The 16,552-nt window shown below is 51.2% G+C and overlaps 1 protein-coding gene across 1 annotated transcript in view; it reads left to right on the top strand.

Moving 5' to 3' along the window:
• The window catches only part of RYR1 (ryanodine receptor 1), a 168,570-nt gene that overhangs the window by 50,196 nt on the left and 101,822 nt on the right, over positions 1-16,552 (top strand). The window contains exons 29-35 of the mRNA XM_073016520.1: positions 2,645-3,039; positions 4,609-4,741; positions 7,327-7,487; positions 8,052-8,217; positions 13,077-13,163; positions 13,340-13,566; positions 15,595-16,207. Of these exons, the coding sequence (XP_072872621.1) occupies positions 2,645-3,039; positions 4,609-4,741; positions 7,327-7,487; positions 8,052-8,217; positions 13,077-13,163; positions 13,340-13,566; positions 15,595-16,207 (1,782 nt within the window). The remainder of the gene's footprint in view (positions 1-2,644; positions 3,040-4,608; positions 4,742-7,326; positions 7,488-8,051; positions 8,218-13,076; positions 13,164-13,339; positions 13,567-15,594; positions 16,208-16,552) is intronic.

The raw sequence follows: 16,552 nt of genomic DNA, 5'->3' as shown, positions 1-16,552 counted from the left end.
CATAATGTCGAGTAGAACAAGCTGGAGACAAGACAGCACAGGCTGTGGGATTCCATTCACAGAAAGTTCAAGAACAGGCAGAGCGGATCTGTGGTATGCTAAGGTGGGAAATTGGTTACTATGAAAGAATAACTCAGAGACATTGTTAGTTACTTTGAATGCAAATCACAGAAGGGAGATCAGTCAGTAGACTGTCGCTAAAGAGCAAAGGCTGGTTGGATGCGGTGGCTCACGCCTATAATCTCAGCACTTTGGGAGGCCAAGGTGGGAGGATCACTTGAGCCTTGGAATTCAAGACCAGCCTGGACAACATAGCAAAACCCTGTCTCTACACAGAATAAACAAAATTATCCGGGCATGGTGGTATGTGCCTGTGGTCCCAGCTACTTGGGAGGCTGAAGTGTGAGGATTGTTTGAGCTCAGGATTTCGAGGCTGCAGTGAACCGTGGTTGCACCAGTGCACTCCAGCCCAGGTGACAGAGCAAGACCTGTCTCTAAGAAAAAAGAGTGAAGGCAGAAACCAGATTTATAAGACAGAGGGGAGAAAGAGGATAGAAAAGAAACCCCTAAATAGGGAGTCTGAGAACAGGCGGGGCTCGGTGGCTTATGCCTGTAATCCCAGCACTTTGGGAGGCCGAAGTGGGTGGATCACCTGAGGTCAGGACCTGGCCAACATGGTGAAACCCCATCTCTTCTGAAAATACAAAAAATTAACCAGGCATGGTGCCGGACGTGTATAATCCCAGTAACTCAGGAGGCTGAGGCAGGAGAATCGCTTGAACCCAGGAGGCAGAGGTTGCAGTGAGCCAAGATTGCACCATTGCACTCCAGCCTGGGTGACAGAGCGAAACTCAGTCTCAAGAAAAAAAAAAAAAGATTCTGAGAACAAAGAATCTTGTATGCATAGTTTTGGGGCAAATTCATTGGCTGGCAAGGAGTGCCTAGGTTCATCTTGGCAACTGGTCCTTGGAGAGGTTAACCTGAGGAGGGGCATGAAAGAGAACAACTTTGTCTTTTTTTTTTTTTTTGAGACTAAGTCTCGCTCTGTTGCCCAGGCTGGAGTGCAGGGGCGCGATCTCGGCTCACTGCAAGCTCCGCCTCCCGGGTTCACGCCATTCTTCTGCCTCAGCCTCCCGGAGTAGCTGGGACTACAGGCGCCCGCCACCACGCCCAGCTAATTTTTTGTATTTTTTTAGTACAGACAGGGTTTCACAGTGTTAGCCAGGATGGTCTCGATCTCCTGACCTCGTGATCCACCCGCCTCAGCCTTCCGAAGTGCTGGGATTACAGGTGTGAGCCACGGCGCCCGGCCCAAAAGAGAACAGCTTTCATTGTTTACCGAGTCTCTAGAAGACTTTTGAGAATCCATTGTTTTTGTTTTTTGTTTTTTGAGACAGGGTCTCACTCTGTCACCCAGGCTGGAGGCCAGTGGCAAGATCTCAGCTCCCCGCAACTTCCACCTCCCTGATTCAAGTGATTCTTTTGCCTCAGTCTCCTTAGTAGCTGGAATTATAGGCGCGCGCCAGCATGCCTGGCTAATTTTTTGTATTTTTAGTAGAGACGAGGTTTCACCATGTTGGCCAGGCGGGTCTCAAACTCCTGACCTCAGGTGATCAGCCTGCCTCAGCCTCCCAAAATGCTGGTATTACAGGCATGAGCCACTACGCCCGGCCGCTATTCGTGGAATTGTAACTGAACACAGGTTCAGTTGCTCGTCAGTTACAGAGTCTAGTTAACAAGATTGAGGTCTGATAGAAAGAGAATGACTTTATTCACCAAAACTAGTCATGGAGAAGTGACCGGATTCCCATCCAAAGCAACCACTTCAAATTTGTGGGGGAAAGCAAGGGCTTAAAAAGGGGAAACTTGGCTGCTGGTGGTGGTTCACGCCTGTAATCCTAGCACTTTGGGAGACTGAGGCAGGCAGATCACATGAGCTCAGGAAGTCAAGACCAGCCTAGGCAACATGGTGAAACCCTGTCTCTACCAAAAATACAAAAACTAGCCAGGCGTGTTGGCTCGTGCTTGAACCCAGGAGGCAGAAGTTGCAGTGAGCCAAGATCGTACAATTGCACTCCAGCCTAGGTGACAGAGCGAGACTCTGTCTCAAGAAAAAAAAAAAAGAAGTCTGAGAACAAATAATCTTGTATGCACAGTTTTGGGGCAAATTTTCAGGAGGCTGAGACAAGAGAATCATTTGAACCCTGTGGGTGGAGGTTGCAGTGAGCAGAGATCCTGCTACTGCACTCCAGCCTGGGCTACAGAGCAAGATAGTCTTAAAAAAAAAAAAAAAAAAAAAAAAAAATTACATTGAAGTTGAGTTGCCTGGTTACAGAATGACAGAATGGATGGTTGGATGGATGTAGGTAGGTTTTGGAAGTTACCCCAATTGATTCCAGTGTGTGTCCGGGGCTGCCACTGTACACGATACCCAAAGAAAGGCTGCAGAGGGCTGCAAGCACCCCAGGGCCCAGCGGTGTACCCGGCCGGGAGCTTCATCCGCCTGCAGGAGGGGGCGCCCTTGACTAATTCCCACGCGGGTGCTCTATGGCCTAATGGTGGCTCCGTGAGTGACCAGGTGTGGGACCAACGGCCTGGCCCAGCCCACCTGCCCAGCTCAGTGCTCCATTCCCTGCCACCCCAGGTAGCCCGAGTGGACGGCACTGTGGACACGCCCCCCTGTCTGCGTCTGACCCACCGCACCTGGGGCTCCCAGAACAGCCTGGTGGAGATGCTCTTCCTGCGGCTGAGCCTCCCAGTCCAGTTCCACCAGCACTTCCGCTGCACCGCAGGGGCCACCCCGCTGGCACCCCCCGGCCTGCAGCCCCCTGCGGAGGACGAGGCCCGGGCGGCGGAACCCGACCCTGACTACGAAAACCTGCGCCGCTCAGCTGGGGGCTGGGGCGAGGCCGAGAACGGCAAAGAAGGGACTGCGAAGGAGGGCGCCCCCGGGAGCACCCCGCAGGCGGGGGGAGAGGCACAGCCCGCCAGGGCTGAGAATGAGAAGGACGCCACCACCGAGAAGAACAAGAAGAGAGGGTGAGTCGAAGGGGCCCAGAGTGGGGATTGGGGGCTGCCTTGGGACCCCCTAGGTAGGCAGCCACAGTAACCTGAGAAACCCCCGTTGTACCCCACAGTAGTCCCATATATGCTAAGTGGAGTAAAAATACTCCTTGTATTCTTGATGAATACATGATGAATCCTATCATGTCTCCAGTGAACCCCATTTTTTCCCGGGATGCCATAATGTCCCCAAGGATATATAATTGGGTACCCTACTATCTGTATGGAGAGCTCTATTATCCTTCAGTACTTGGAGGGCCCCACAGGGCTTCGCCCAATGGACCTTATCATCCGTGGACACTAAAAGGGACTTCAGTATCTCCCTAGGAGAGTTTGCTGCACCCTAAGGTATCCCAGTGAACACCCAGTGGTCTTCTAAATGGGGATCCTTTCTGTGTCACAAATGTACCTCCCAAAAGCTAACTTAAAGGGAGACTCTGAGAAGGTACTAAATCTGCTTTTTCCCTACAATGGCAGTGGTTTTCCTGTTTTGCTTTTTTTTTTGTTTTTTGAGATGGAGTCTCTCTCTGTTGCCAGACTGGAGTGCAATGGTGCAATCTCAGCTCCCTGCAATCTCTGCCTCCCGGGTTCAAGCGATTCTCCTGCCTCAGCCTCCTGAGTAGCTGGAATTACAGGCACACGCCATCATGCCTGGCTAATTTTTGTATTTTTAGTAGAGACGGGGTTTTGCCATATTGGCCAGGCCGGTCTCAAACTCCTGACCTCAGGTGATCCACCCACCTCAGCCTCCCAAAGTGCTGGGATTACAGGCGTGAGACACCATGCCTGGCTCCTTTTTTTTTTCTTTTTTGAGACAGAGTCTTGCTCTGTTGTCCAGGCTGGAGTTCAATGGCACGATCTCGGCTCTCTGCAATCTCCGCCTCCTGGGTTCAAGCAATTCTCCTGCCCCAGCTTCCTGAGTATCTGGGACTACAGGCGCGCACCACCACATCTGCCTAATTTTTGTATTTTTAGTAGAGACGGTTTCACCATGTTGGCCGGGCTGGTCTCAAACTCCTGACCTCAGGTGATACGTACGATAGCAGTGGTTTTCAATGGAATTGAAAACCCATCGTGTCTCTTGGTGGGTGTTTGGAAATGATGGAGTCTTTGTGGTCATTACAGTTTGGGAGGGGCTGCTGCTGCTCCGTGGGGGCCCCGGGGTTCCACGTGCCTTGCAGTGTACAAAACAGTGCCGCACAATGAAGACTTATCCTTTTCCGAGTGCATTTAGCACCCATATGAGAAATGCATGTGGGAAATGCTGACTTAGGGGGACCCCCATATGCCCCAGTGGGGACCTCCATATTCCCAGAAGGCACCTTTAATTTGGGTAACTCAGCATCCACAAGTGCAGAGCACAACACTTCCAGAACGGATTAGGCTGGGGTGGGCTGGGGTAGGTGGGAAGCCAGCCTTCTAGAGGCCATACCTGGGGTATTAGAAGCAGGGTGTATCCAAGCCGGATGTGGGGGGCATGAATGTTGCAGTGGGAGGGCTGGGCTTGAAAGCTGGTTCTTATGGCACCTGTCCTCCCACCACCAGCTTCTTATTCAAGGCCAAGAAGGTCGCCATGATGACCCAACCACCGGCCACCCCCACGCTGCCTCGGCTCCCTCACGATGTGGTGCCTGCAGACAACCGCGATGACCCTGAGATCATCCTCAACACCACCACGGTGTGGATCAGGAACCCGCAATTTTGGGGTCCCCCCGCATAGCATAGGCACTCCTGAATTTCCAAGTTTAGTGTGACAGTCCCCAGTAACTGCCCACCTTACACTGGGGACTCCCCAATATACACTAGAAACTCACAAAATATGGCACACACGGATTTAATCCTTTGAACCCGTAAGTCCATATAGCTACTGGCCCACAAATGGCAGGGGGTACAGTAGAGGTGCACAGCACACTGATATAACTCCCGGGGATCCCCAAAGCCAGGGCATAAGCCGTTACAGACTAGGGACCCCAACATTTGGGCTCACCCATATAAACACAGTACCTTCAATGTAATACCTACTCTAATATATTACTGGGAACAAAAATTCATAATTGTCTTAATATAGTTTTGGGATTCCTCAAATCCAAAATATTTCATAGACAGACAGCCTAGTGCAGTGCTCCCCAACTATTTTGGCACCAGGAACCAATTCTATGGAAGACAGTTTTTCCATGGACCAGGGATGTGGGGATGTGGGGATGTGGGGAGGGATGGTTTCAGGATGAAATGTTCCATCTTGGATCATCAGGCATAGATTCTGTTTTGTTTCTTTTTTTCTTTTTTTCTTTTTTTTTTTTTTTAAGTTGGAGTCTTGCTCTGTTGCCCAATCTAGAGTGCAGTGGCACGATCTCGGCTCATTGCAACCTCTGCCTCCTGGGTTCAAACGATTCTCCTGCCTCAGCCTCCTGAGCAGCTGGGATAACAGGCTCCTACCACCAGGCCCAGCTAATTTTTGTTTTTTTGTTTTTTTGAAATGGAGTCTCAGTCTGTTGCCCAGGCTGGAGTGCGGTGGCGCGATCTTGGCTCACTGCAACCTCTGCCTCCCGGCTTCAAGTGATTCTTCTGCCTCAGCCTCCCGAGTAACCGAGACTATAGGCACACGCCACCATGCCTGGCTAATTTTTGTATTTTTAATAGAAACGGGGTTTTACCATATTGTCCAGGCTGGTCTCGAACTCCTGACCTCGTGATCTGTCTGCCTCGGCCTCCCAAAGTGCTGGGATTACAGGCATGAACCACCGTGCATGGCCTAATTTTTGTATTTTTAGTAGAAACGGGGTTTCACCGTGTTGGCCAGGTTGGTCTCGAATCCCCAACCTCAAATGATCCTCCTGCCTCGGACTCCCAAAGTGCTGGGATTATAGGCATGAGTTACCGCTCCCAGCTGTAGATTCTTACAAGGATTGTTCACCCTAGGTGGCTTGGATCCTGGTACCAATCCACAGCCTGGGTTTGGGGATCCCTGGCCTCAAGGTTAGGATCGTGGGCCGCCTGGGTGCCACTTGGGCAAGTCATTTCACCACTCTGTGCCTTCTGTCCTATGGAGGTGCTATGGTTTCCCATCAGTAGAATGGGGGTAAAAATTATACCTACTTGATATGGAGGATGAAGTGAGTTCATCTGTGTAAAGACCTTAGAAGAACAGGCCTGGCACTGTGGCTCTCACCCGTAGTCCCAGAACGTTGGGAGGCCAAGGTGAGAGGATCACTTAAATCCAGGAATTTGAGGCTGCAGTGAGCTATGGTGGTGCCTCTGCACTCCAGCCTGGGTGACAAAGGGAGATCGCAACTCAGGAAAAAAAAAAAAAAAAGAAGAAGAAGGAAAGAAAAAAAAGACCTTAGCACAGTCGGTGCTATTTGTGAGCAATTATTTGATTATTTTTTGTATCTATTTATTTTGAGATGGCGTCTCGCTCTGTCACCCAGGCTGGAGTGCAGTGGCGCAGTCTCAGCTCACTGCAACCTCTGCCTCCCAGGTTCAAGCGATTCTCCTGCCTCAGCCTCCCGAGTAGCTGGGACTACAGGCGCCCGCCACCACGCCCGGCTAATTTTTGTACTTTTATTAGAGATAGGGTTTCACCATATTGGTCAGACTGGTCTCAAACTCGTGACCTCAGGTGATCCACCTGCCTCAGCCTCTCAAAGTGCTGGTATTACAGGCGTGAGCCACTGCACCCGGCCTGCAATTATTTATTTGTCAGTCTGCTGTAACCTGGGAGGAACCCAAGCATGGTATTGTCACACAATATTCTCAAGGGACTCCTAAATATAGAATTGTACAAATTGGCCAAGCGCGGTGGCTCAAGCCTGTAATCCCAGCACTTTGGGAGGCCGAGATGGGCGGATCACGAGGTCAGGAGATGGAGACCATCCTGGCTAACATGGTGAAACCCCGTCTCTACTAAAAAAATACAAAAAAAAACTAGCCGGGCATGGTGGCGGGCGCCTGTAGTCCCAGCTACTCAGAAGGCTGAGGCGGGAGAATGGCATAAACCCGGGAGGCAGAGCTTGCAGTGAGCTGAGATCCGGCCACTGCACTGCAGTCTGGGCGACAGAGCGAGACTCCGTCTCAAAAAAAAAAAAAAAATTGTACAAATTGACACAGAAACAGACATAACCATGGGGTGGAGGTCTCAGATTCAACAAGTTCCTGTTAAACTCCCAGAGGACCCAACGGTCCAGGGAAACTAATTTCAAGTCCCAGGGAGCCCGAGTCCCCAGACTTCCAGGCTGACCACTGGTTCCCCTCCTGTGTCCCCAGTACTATTACTCCGTGAGGGTCTTTGCCGGACAGGAGCCCAGCTGCGTGTGGGTGGGCTGGGTCACTCCTGACTACCATCAGCACGACATGAGCTTCGACCTCAGCAAGGTCCGGGTCGTGACGGTGACCATGGGGGATGAACAAGGCAACATCCACAGCAGGTGCTGGGGCTGCGGGGAGGTGGGTGGTGCAGGATGGGGAGGGCAGGAGGCAGTGGGTGCTCCCGACACCAGCTCTGTGGCTACCTCGTTGTGGGACCTGGGAACCTTCTGGAGCAGGAGGATGCTCTGGAGCACTGGGCACCCAGCTTGGAAGCTTCCCTCCTTCTCTTTTTTCTCCTCTCTTCCTGCCCTGGTATTTTTCTTCTCCTCCTCCTCCTCTTTCTCCATTTCTCCTATTCCATTTTCTCCTTTTCCTTCTCATCCTGTTTCATCTCACCCTTCTCATTCTCCGTAATCTCATTCTCTCTCCTCCTGCTTCCTTTCCTTTTCCTCCTTTTAGACCCCCACCCCCAGCCTGACTCCCCACTGCACCAGCTGCTAAGAATCCCAGCTCCGAAGAGCTCAGTGTCTGGGGCGAGGGGTTTCAGTGCTCAGATCTGCAGGGGGCGGGCATTTGGGGATGGGACTCTGAGGTTGTGTGTTTCCGGGAGCTTGGGGAAGGGGGGGTCCAGGGTCCAGAGCTACTCAGATGAGGAGTGCAGTGACCGCTTCTGTCTCCTGCAGCCTCAAGTGCAGCAATTGCTACATGGTATGGGGTGGGGACTTTGTGAGTCCCGGACAGCAGGGCCGGATCAGCCACACGGATCTTGTCATTGGGTGCCTGGTGGACTTGGCCACTGGCTTAATGACCTTTACAGCCAATGGCAAAGAGAGCAACACCTTTTTCCAGGTGAGTCCAGACCACAGCAACTTAGTGAGAGCATCCTCATGTCCCAGCATCCCAGGACAGCCCTTACAGATGTCCCCTGAGGCCAGACCTCAGAGAGATGGAACAAAAAGAGCTCCTAGGCTGTCCTCAAGAGGTCGCTGGGAGACCACCTTGTTGAAACTTCCATGAAGCTAAGGTTCAGACTGGAGGAGATACAGAATCTCACTCTGTTGCCCAGACTGGAGTGCAAATGGCATGATCCTGGCTTATCGCAACCTTTGCCTCCTGGGTTAGAAGGATTCCCTTGCCTCAGCCTCCAAAGTAGCTGGGATTACAGGAGTGCACCACAAACAAATAAATATAAAATATATTTATATAAATATTTTATATTTATATAAAAATATAAAAAAAGTTTTATATTTTTAGTAGAGACGAGGTTTCGCTATGTTGGCCAGGCTGGTCTCAAACTCCTGACCTCAAGTGATCCACCCACCTTGGCCTCCCAAAGTGCTGGGATTACAGGCATGAGCCACCACACTCAGCCGGAGTCCAGCCTTGACCTTGCAAAGAGGTCTCTATTCCCTCTTGGGCTGGGTGACACCAGTCACCAACTTCTCTCCAACCAGGGAACATGCTAGGATGGGCCAGAATCCTAAGGTGGCCTTTTCCTTTTCAACATTTTATTCTGAAAATTTTCAACTATACAGCAAAATTGAAGGAACTATATAGATAACACCCTGTACCCACCCCCAGGAATCTGCTATCAACTTTGCACATATTGGCCTTATCACATATTAAGCTACCTATCCATTAATTTATCTAAGGTGGATTTGTACAACTTTATTTTAATTTTTTGGCATCCATTGTTGGCTGTGAAATTTTATTGCATTTTATTTTATTTATTTTGAGACAGAGCCTCACTCTGTCCCCCAGGCTGGAGTACAGTGGTGTGATCACAGCTGACTGCGGCCTCAACTTCCCAGGCTCAAGCAATCCTTCTATCTCAGCCTCCTAAGTAGCTGGGACTATAGGGTTGCACCCCCTTGACTAGCTAATTTTTTTTGTGTGTGTATTTTTTGTAGAAGTGGGTTTTCCCCATATTGCCCAGGCTGGTCTCTCACTCCCGGGCTCAAGCGATCTCCCCACCTTGGCCTCCCAAAGTGCTGGGATTACAGGCGTAAGTCACTGTGCCTGGCTTATTTTTTATTTTTATTTTTTGAGACAGGGCTTTGCTCTGTTACCCAGGCTGGAGTGTCATGGTGTGATCATAGCTCACTGCAGCCTTGACCTTCCTGGGCTCAAGCAATCCTCCCACTTCGGCCTCCTGAACAGCTGGGAACACAGGCACGTGCCACCACGCCCAGCTAATTTTTTTTTGTATTTATGGTGGAGACGGGGTCTCACTATGTTGCCCAGGCTGGTCTCAAACTCCTGGTCTCAAGCAATCCTTCTGCCTCAGCCTCCCAAAGTGCTGGGATTGCAGGTGTGAGCCACCGCTCCTAGCTAAAACTTTATGTTAAATGAAGAATTAAAAACATATGCAAGAATGGAATAGTATAACGAACTGCCATGCCCCTGTCACACAGCTTCAACTGTCACCCACTCACAGCCAATCTTGTTTCATCTTTTGTGTGTGTTTGTTTGTTTGTTTTTTGAGAGAGGGTCTCCCTCTGTCACCCAGGCTGGAGTGCAGTGGCACAATCTCGGCTCACTGCAGCCTCTGCCTCCCAGGTTCAGTGATCCTCCCACCTCAGCCTCCTGAGTAGCTGAGACTACAGGTGTGCACCACCCTGCCTAGCTAATTCTTTTAGTTTTAGTGGAGACAGGATCTTGCTATGTTGCCCAGGCTGGTTTCGAACTCTTGGGCTCAAGCAGTCCTCCTGCCTCAGCCTCCCAAGCCTCAGCTGGGATGACAGGTATGAGCCACTGCGCCTGACTTGTTTCATCTTTTTATATCTACCTCCTTTCCACACCCACTAGATAATTTTGAAGGAAATTGCAGACATCAGATAGTTTCCTCTCTTTTCAGTATGTATCTTTAAAAGATAAGGATGATCTTAAAGCGCATAACCACATAACACTATCACCTAAAAGAAAAAAAAAAACAATGGTTTCTAAATATCATCAAATATCCAGTTTGTGTTCAGATTTCTTTGGCTGTCCCAAAAATTGGCTGTCCCAAAAAGAAATTTTTACCATTTCTTTGTTTGAATCAGAAGCTAAATAGGGTCATATATTCTATTTTATTTATTATTTATTTTTATTCTTATTTTTTGAGACAATGTCTCACTCTGTCTGTCACCCAATCTGGAGTGCAGTGGCGTGGTCTTGGCTCATGGCAACCCTCACCTCCTAAGCTCAAGCCTCCTAAGTAGGTGGGATTACAGGCGTGCGCCACCACACCCGGCTAATTTTTATATTTTTAGTAGAGACAGGGTCCGGCTATATTCCCCAGTCTGGTCTTGAACTCCTGGGCTCAAGCGACCCTCCCGCCTTGGCCTCCCAAAGTGCTGGGATTACAGTGTAAGCCAGCGTGCTCAATCTTATTTATTTAATTATTTAATTTATTAAGACGGAGTCTCACTCTGTCACCCAGGCTGGTGCACAGTGGTGCCAACCTTACTCAACCTTATTTATTTATTTATTTATTTATTTATCTCAGTTTATTAGACAGAGTCTCGCTTTGTCACCCACTCTGGTGCACAGTGGTGCCAAGCGTTCTCAACCTTATTTATTTATTTATTTATTTATCTTAATTTATTAGACAGAGTCTCGCTCTGTCACCCAGGCTGGTGCACAGTGGTGCCAACCATACTCAACTTTATTTATTTTATTTATTTATTTATTTATTTATTTATTTTAATTTATTAAGACAGAGTCTCGTCCTGTCACCCAGGCTGGTGTGCAGTGGTGCCAACCATACTCAACCTTTATTTATTTATTTTAATTTATTAAGACAGAGTCTCACTCTGTCACCCAGGCTGGTGCACAGTGGTGTAATCTTGGTTCACTGCAGCCTCAACCTCCAGGGATCAAACGATCCTCCCACCTCAGCCTACCAAGTAGCTGGGAGCACAGACACGCACCACGACACCTGGCTAATTTTTGTGTTTTTTGTAGAGACGGTGTTTTGCCATGTTGCCCAGGACGGTCTTGAACTCCTGACCTCAAACAATTTGCCCACCTCCACCTCCCATGTAATCCCAGCGTATAATCCCGTGCTGGGATTACAGGCGTGCACCACCATACTCGACCCAGGGTCATATATTTTAGCTGGTTGCTGTGTACTTTGAGTTTCATTTCATATGTAGATTTCCCCCTCCACTTCTTCTTTCTCATTTTTTTCCCCCTAGAAATACATTTGTTGAAGGAACCAGGCTATTTGTACTGTAGTGCTTTGCTCCTCAAAGTGTGGTCCCTGGACCAACCAGCAGGGTCAGCATCATCTGGGAGCTTGTCAGAGCTGCAGGATCTTTAGCTGGGTCTAGTGGTAGGCACCTGCAGTGCCAGCTACTCTGGAGGAGGCTGAGGCAGGAGGATCACTTGAGTCTGGGAGGCAGAGGTTGTAGTGAGCTATGATCATGCCACTGCACTGCAGCCTGGGTGACAGAGCAAGACCCTGCTTCTTTTAAAAAATTAAAATGGGCCAGGCGTGGTGGCTCACACCTGTAATCCCAGCACTTTGGGAGGCCGAGGCAGGCAGATCGACTGAGGTCAGGAGTTCGAAACCAGCCTGGCCAACATGGTGAAACCCCATCTCTACTAAAAATACAAAAATTAGCCTGGCGTGGTGGTGGGCACCTGTAATCCCAGCTACTTAGGAGGCTGAGACAGAAGAATCGCTTGAACACGGGAGGTGGAGGTTGCAGCGAGCCAAGATTGCACCACTGCACTCCAGCCTGGGTGACAGAGTGAGACTTCATCTCAAAAAAAAAAAAAAAAAAAAAATTAAAATTAAATAAATGCAGAGTCTCAGGCCCCTTCCCATGCCTACCAAATCAGAATCTGCATTTTGACAGGATCCCAGGGGCTTCCTGTGCATATTACATCTGGAGAGGGCTGGCCTGGTTTCCCATAGCCTGGATCTGGTGGTGCATTCCTGTGGTGGCGTTTTAACATTTTCCTTTGTCCCCTGTATTTCCCGTAAACTGGGAGTTGGGTCCCAGGGTGCAATTAGATCGGGTTTGGCGGGTGAGACTGCTTCAGAGACAGTGGTGTTTGTGGAGGCGGAAGCTGGCTAGACGGGCTCCACTGGAAAGATGGGAGCGGGGCAAGACAGTCTGAGGACACTTCCTGGAATTCTTTGTTTTAATTTTTGGTTTGAGATAGGGTCTTATTCTGTCACCCAGGCTGAAGTGCAGTGGTGCAATCATGGCTTACTCCAGCCTCGACCTCCCAGGCTCAAGTGATTCATCTTAGCCTCCTGAGCAGCTGCAACTACAGATATGGACCACCACGCCTGGCTAATTTTTTATTTTTTTGTAGAGATGGGGTCTCACTATGTTGTCCAGGCTGCTCTTGAACTCTTAGGCTCAAGTGACCCTCCCACTTCAGCCTCCCAAAATTCTAGGATTACATGTGTGAGCCACCGCACTCTCTGGGTTTTGAAGAATGAGTATGCTTGGGAGAGAAATGGGAAAGGCATTTCCAGTGTGGGGTGTGATGTGTGCAGAGACAGATGACAGGTTGCCCTGGGAGAGTTGGAGGAGGTTGGCCTGGCTGGATCGGAGGTGGAACAGTTTAAGGGTGACCTCTGAGCCATTTTGGAGCCTCTAACGCTCAGATGAGGACCTGCCAATAGGCCCCAGAGTTTGAGGTCCAGAGCCAACCCTCCCTTCAGCCCACCCGTTTCCTCACCTCGTCCTCTTCTCCCCTGCCAGGTGGAACCCAACACAAAGCTATTTCCTGCTGTCTTCGTCCTGCCCACCCACCAGAACGTCATCCAGTTTGAGCTGGGGAAGCAGAAGGTACAAGTGCAGTGATGGGGGCGCTAATGGGGGCAGGCTGAGGCAGGAAGTGTGGGCAGGTGAGGCAGGCAGAGCCACTGAAAGGGAGGGGGCAATCCAAGAGGTCTCCCTGGAAGTGGTGTGGTGGGACACAGGGGGCTGGCCATCTTGACCCATGCGTGTCTCTCTGCGCTCAGAACATCATGCCGTTGTCAGCCGCCATGTTCCAGAGCGAGCGCAAGAACCCGGCCCCGCAGTGCCCGCCACGGCTGGAGATGCAGATGCTGATGCCAGTGTCCTGGAGCCGCATGCCCAACCACTTCCTGCAGGTGGAGACGAGGCGCGCCGGCGAGCGGCTGGGCTGGGCCGTGCAGTGCCGGGAGCCGCTGACCATGATGGCGCTGCACGTCCCTGAGGAGAACCGGTCAGGGCCAGCCCAGCTATGCAGGGGTGGGCAGGTGTTGCAAGCCCTCTGGGGTCTGGGTCCGACTCAGTGCCCCTCCTCAACACAACCCTGGGATTCCAGGCAACACCCCGGGAATCTCCAGACCTACCTCAGGGGACTCAGGCTCAGCTCAGACGTCCCCAGATTACATACTCCAGGGGGATTCAGACTCAACTCAGGAGCCTCTAGGCCATCCCAGTGGACTGCAGGCCCACCCTAAGGGACCCCAGACAATACCCCAGGGGCCCAGAGCTGTTCCCCAGGGCCCCACACCCATCTCAGGGAGCCAGACCCACACCCCAGGGGGCCCCAAGTACACCCTAGGATACCTGGATATGGCTCAGGGAGGCTCGGATGCACTCTAGAGTCTCTTGGGCATACCTGGGGAGACTAAGAATCCCATGGAGATCTCAAACCCATCCCAGAAGATCCAGACACACCTAGGGCCACAGACGCATTCACATGGATGGCAGGGTTACTCTTAGGAACTCTGAAAATGGCCAGGCATGGTGGCTCACGCCTGTAATCCCAGCACTTTGGGAGGCTAAGGCAGGCAGATGACCTAAGGTCAAGAGTCTCTACTAAAAATACAAAAATGAGCTGGTTGTGGTGTCCACCTGTAGTCCCAGCTACTTGGGAGGCTGAGGCATGAGATTTGCTTGAACCCGGGAGGCGGAGGTTGCAGTGAGCCGAGATCGCGCCTCTGCACTTCAGCCTGGGCAACAGAGCAAGATGTCGTCTCAAAAAATAGAACTCTGAACATGGGAGCGATCCCAGACTCAGCCAGGAAGTTTCTGACTTCCTTCCTTCCTTCCTTCCTTCCTTCCTTCCTTCCTTCCTTCCTTCCTTCCTTCCTTCCTTCCTTCCTCCCTCCCTCCCTCCCTCCCTCCCTCCTTCCCTCCCTCCCTCCATTCAACAAATAGGTCTGGGTTCCTCCTATGTGCTGGGCAGTATTCTAGGCTGGAGACACCAAGCCCCTGTGAAGTGACATTCTAGTAATGCTTGTACATAACTCAGGATGCTCAGACATGTCCAAAGGGACCCAGAGTCATCCCCAGGACCCCAGACACACCAATTTATTTATTCATTCAGCAAAGATTTATGGGCACAGTGGCTCATGCTTGTAATCTGAGCACTTTGGGAGGCTGAGGAGGAGGGAGGGTTGCTTGAGGCCAGGGGTTTGAAACCACCAGGAAGCATAGTGAGAACCTATCCCCACATTTTTTTTTTTCTTTTTAATTAGCTTGGCTTGGTGGCACACACATGTAGTCTCAGTTACTTGGGAGGCTGAGGCAGGAGGATTGCTTAAGCCCAGGAGTTGAAGGCTGCAGAGCTAGGATCACACCACTGCACTCTAGCCTGGACGACAGAGCAAGACCCCATCACTAAACAACAACAAAAATGCCGAGCACTTTACTATGTGCTAGGTGTGGTTGTAGGTGCTGGGAACACAACAAATAAAAGCAAAAACAAAACAGGCAGAAATGTCCTGCCCTTGGAATTTACATTCTAATGGCAATCAAACACAACCAGTGTACTCAGACCTGCCAGAGTGGGGTTCAAACCCAATCTGGGGGCCCAAACACATCTTGGGAACATCAGATGTTCTACGTGGATGCTGAGACTCTTACAAAGTCCCAGATCATCCCAGGGACCCCAGAGTTATCCCAGGGACCCCCAGGTCCCTTAGGGACTTCCAGAACCATTGAAAGACTCCTAGACCCAGCTCCACTGCCCTCACAGAACCCTAAGCTGGGAAGCCACTGGAACTCCCTGCTGCAGCCTTCCACACTCATCTAAGCATCTCTGCCTCTCTGGGGTCTGTGTCTCTGTCTCCCATCTTCTCCCACGATGGGTGAATTGATAGATGGAATGGTAGGGGTTTGAAGGAGAGATGGATGAATGAATGGGTGGGTAATGATGAAGGAAATGGAGGAAGAGATGGTAGCTGGACGGATGCAGGAGGCTCATTCATCTGTCCCTGTCTGTTTCCCACCTCTGCTGCAGATGCATGGACATACTGGAGCTGTCGGAGCGCCTGGACCTGCAGCGCTTCCACTCGCACACCCTGCGCCTCTACCGCGCTGTGTGCGCCCTGGGCAACAATCGCGTGGCGCACGCTCTGTGCAGCCACGTGGACCAGGCTCAGCTGCTGCACGCCCTGGAGGACGCGCACCTGCCAGGCCCACTGCGTGCAGGCTACTACGACCTCCTCATTAGCATCCACCTCGAAAGTGCCTGCCGCAGCCGCCGCTCCATGCTCTCTGAATACATCGTGCCCCTCACGCCTGAGACCCGCGCCATCACGCTCTTCCCACCTGGAAGGAGCACAGAAAATGGTCACCCCCGGCACGGCCTGCCGGGAGTTGGAGTCAGCACTTCGCTGCGGCCCCCGCATCATTTCTCGGCCCCCTGTTTCGTGGCCGCTCTGCCAGTTGCTGGGGCAGCAGAGGCTCCGGCCCGCCTCAGCCCCGCCATCCCGCTGGAGGCCCTACGGGACAAGGCACTGAGGATGCTGGGGGAGGCGGTGCGCGACGGTGGGCAGCACGCTCGCGACCCCGTCGGGGGCTCCGTGGAGTTCCAGTTTGTGCCTGTGCTCAAGCTCGTGTCCACCCTGCTGGTAATGGCTTCCTCCTGCTTCTCTCTGTCCCGTTCTTCCACATTCCCAAAACTCCAGAAATACATGCATCAATCCTGCTCTATTTATGCATCCAGCCACCCATTCTTTCCCTCCTCTATACATCCCTCCACCTTTCTTTTTATTATTATTATTATTATTGTTTATTTCGAGATAGAGTCCCACTCTGTTGCCCAGGCTGGAGTGCAGTGGCACAATCTCAGCTCACTGTAACCCCCGCCTCCCAGGTTCAAGTAATTCTCCTGCCTCAGCCCCCAGAGTAACTGGGACTACAGGCATGTGCCACCACGCCTGGCTAATATTTGTATTTTTAGTAGAGACTGCTTT

This window comes from Chlorocebus sabaeus, chromosome 6 (genome assembly GCF_047675955.1).
Source record: "Chlorocebus sabaeus isolate Y175 chromosome 6, mChlSab1.0.hap1, whole genome shotgun sequence".
Lineage (NCBI taxonomy): Eukaryota > Metazoa > Chordata > Mammalia > Primates > Cercopithecidae > Chlorocebus > Chlorocebus sabaeus.
The sequence above is the reverse complement of the archived record's forward strand: the minus strand, read 5'-3'. Positions and strand labels throughout refer to the sequence as shown.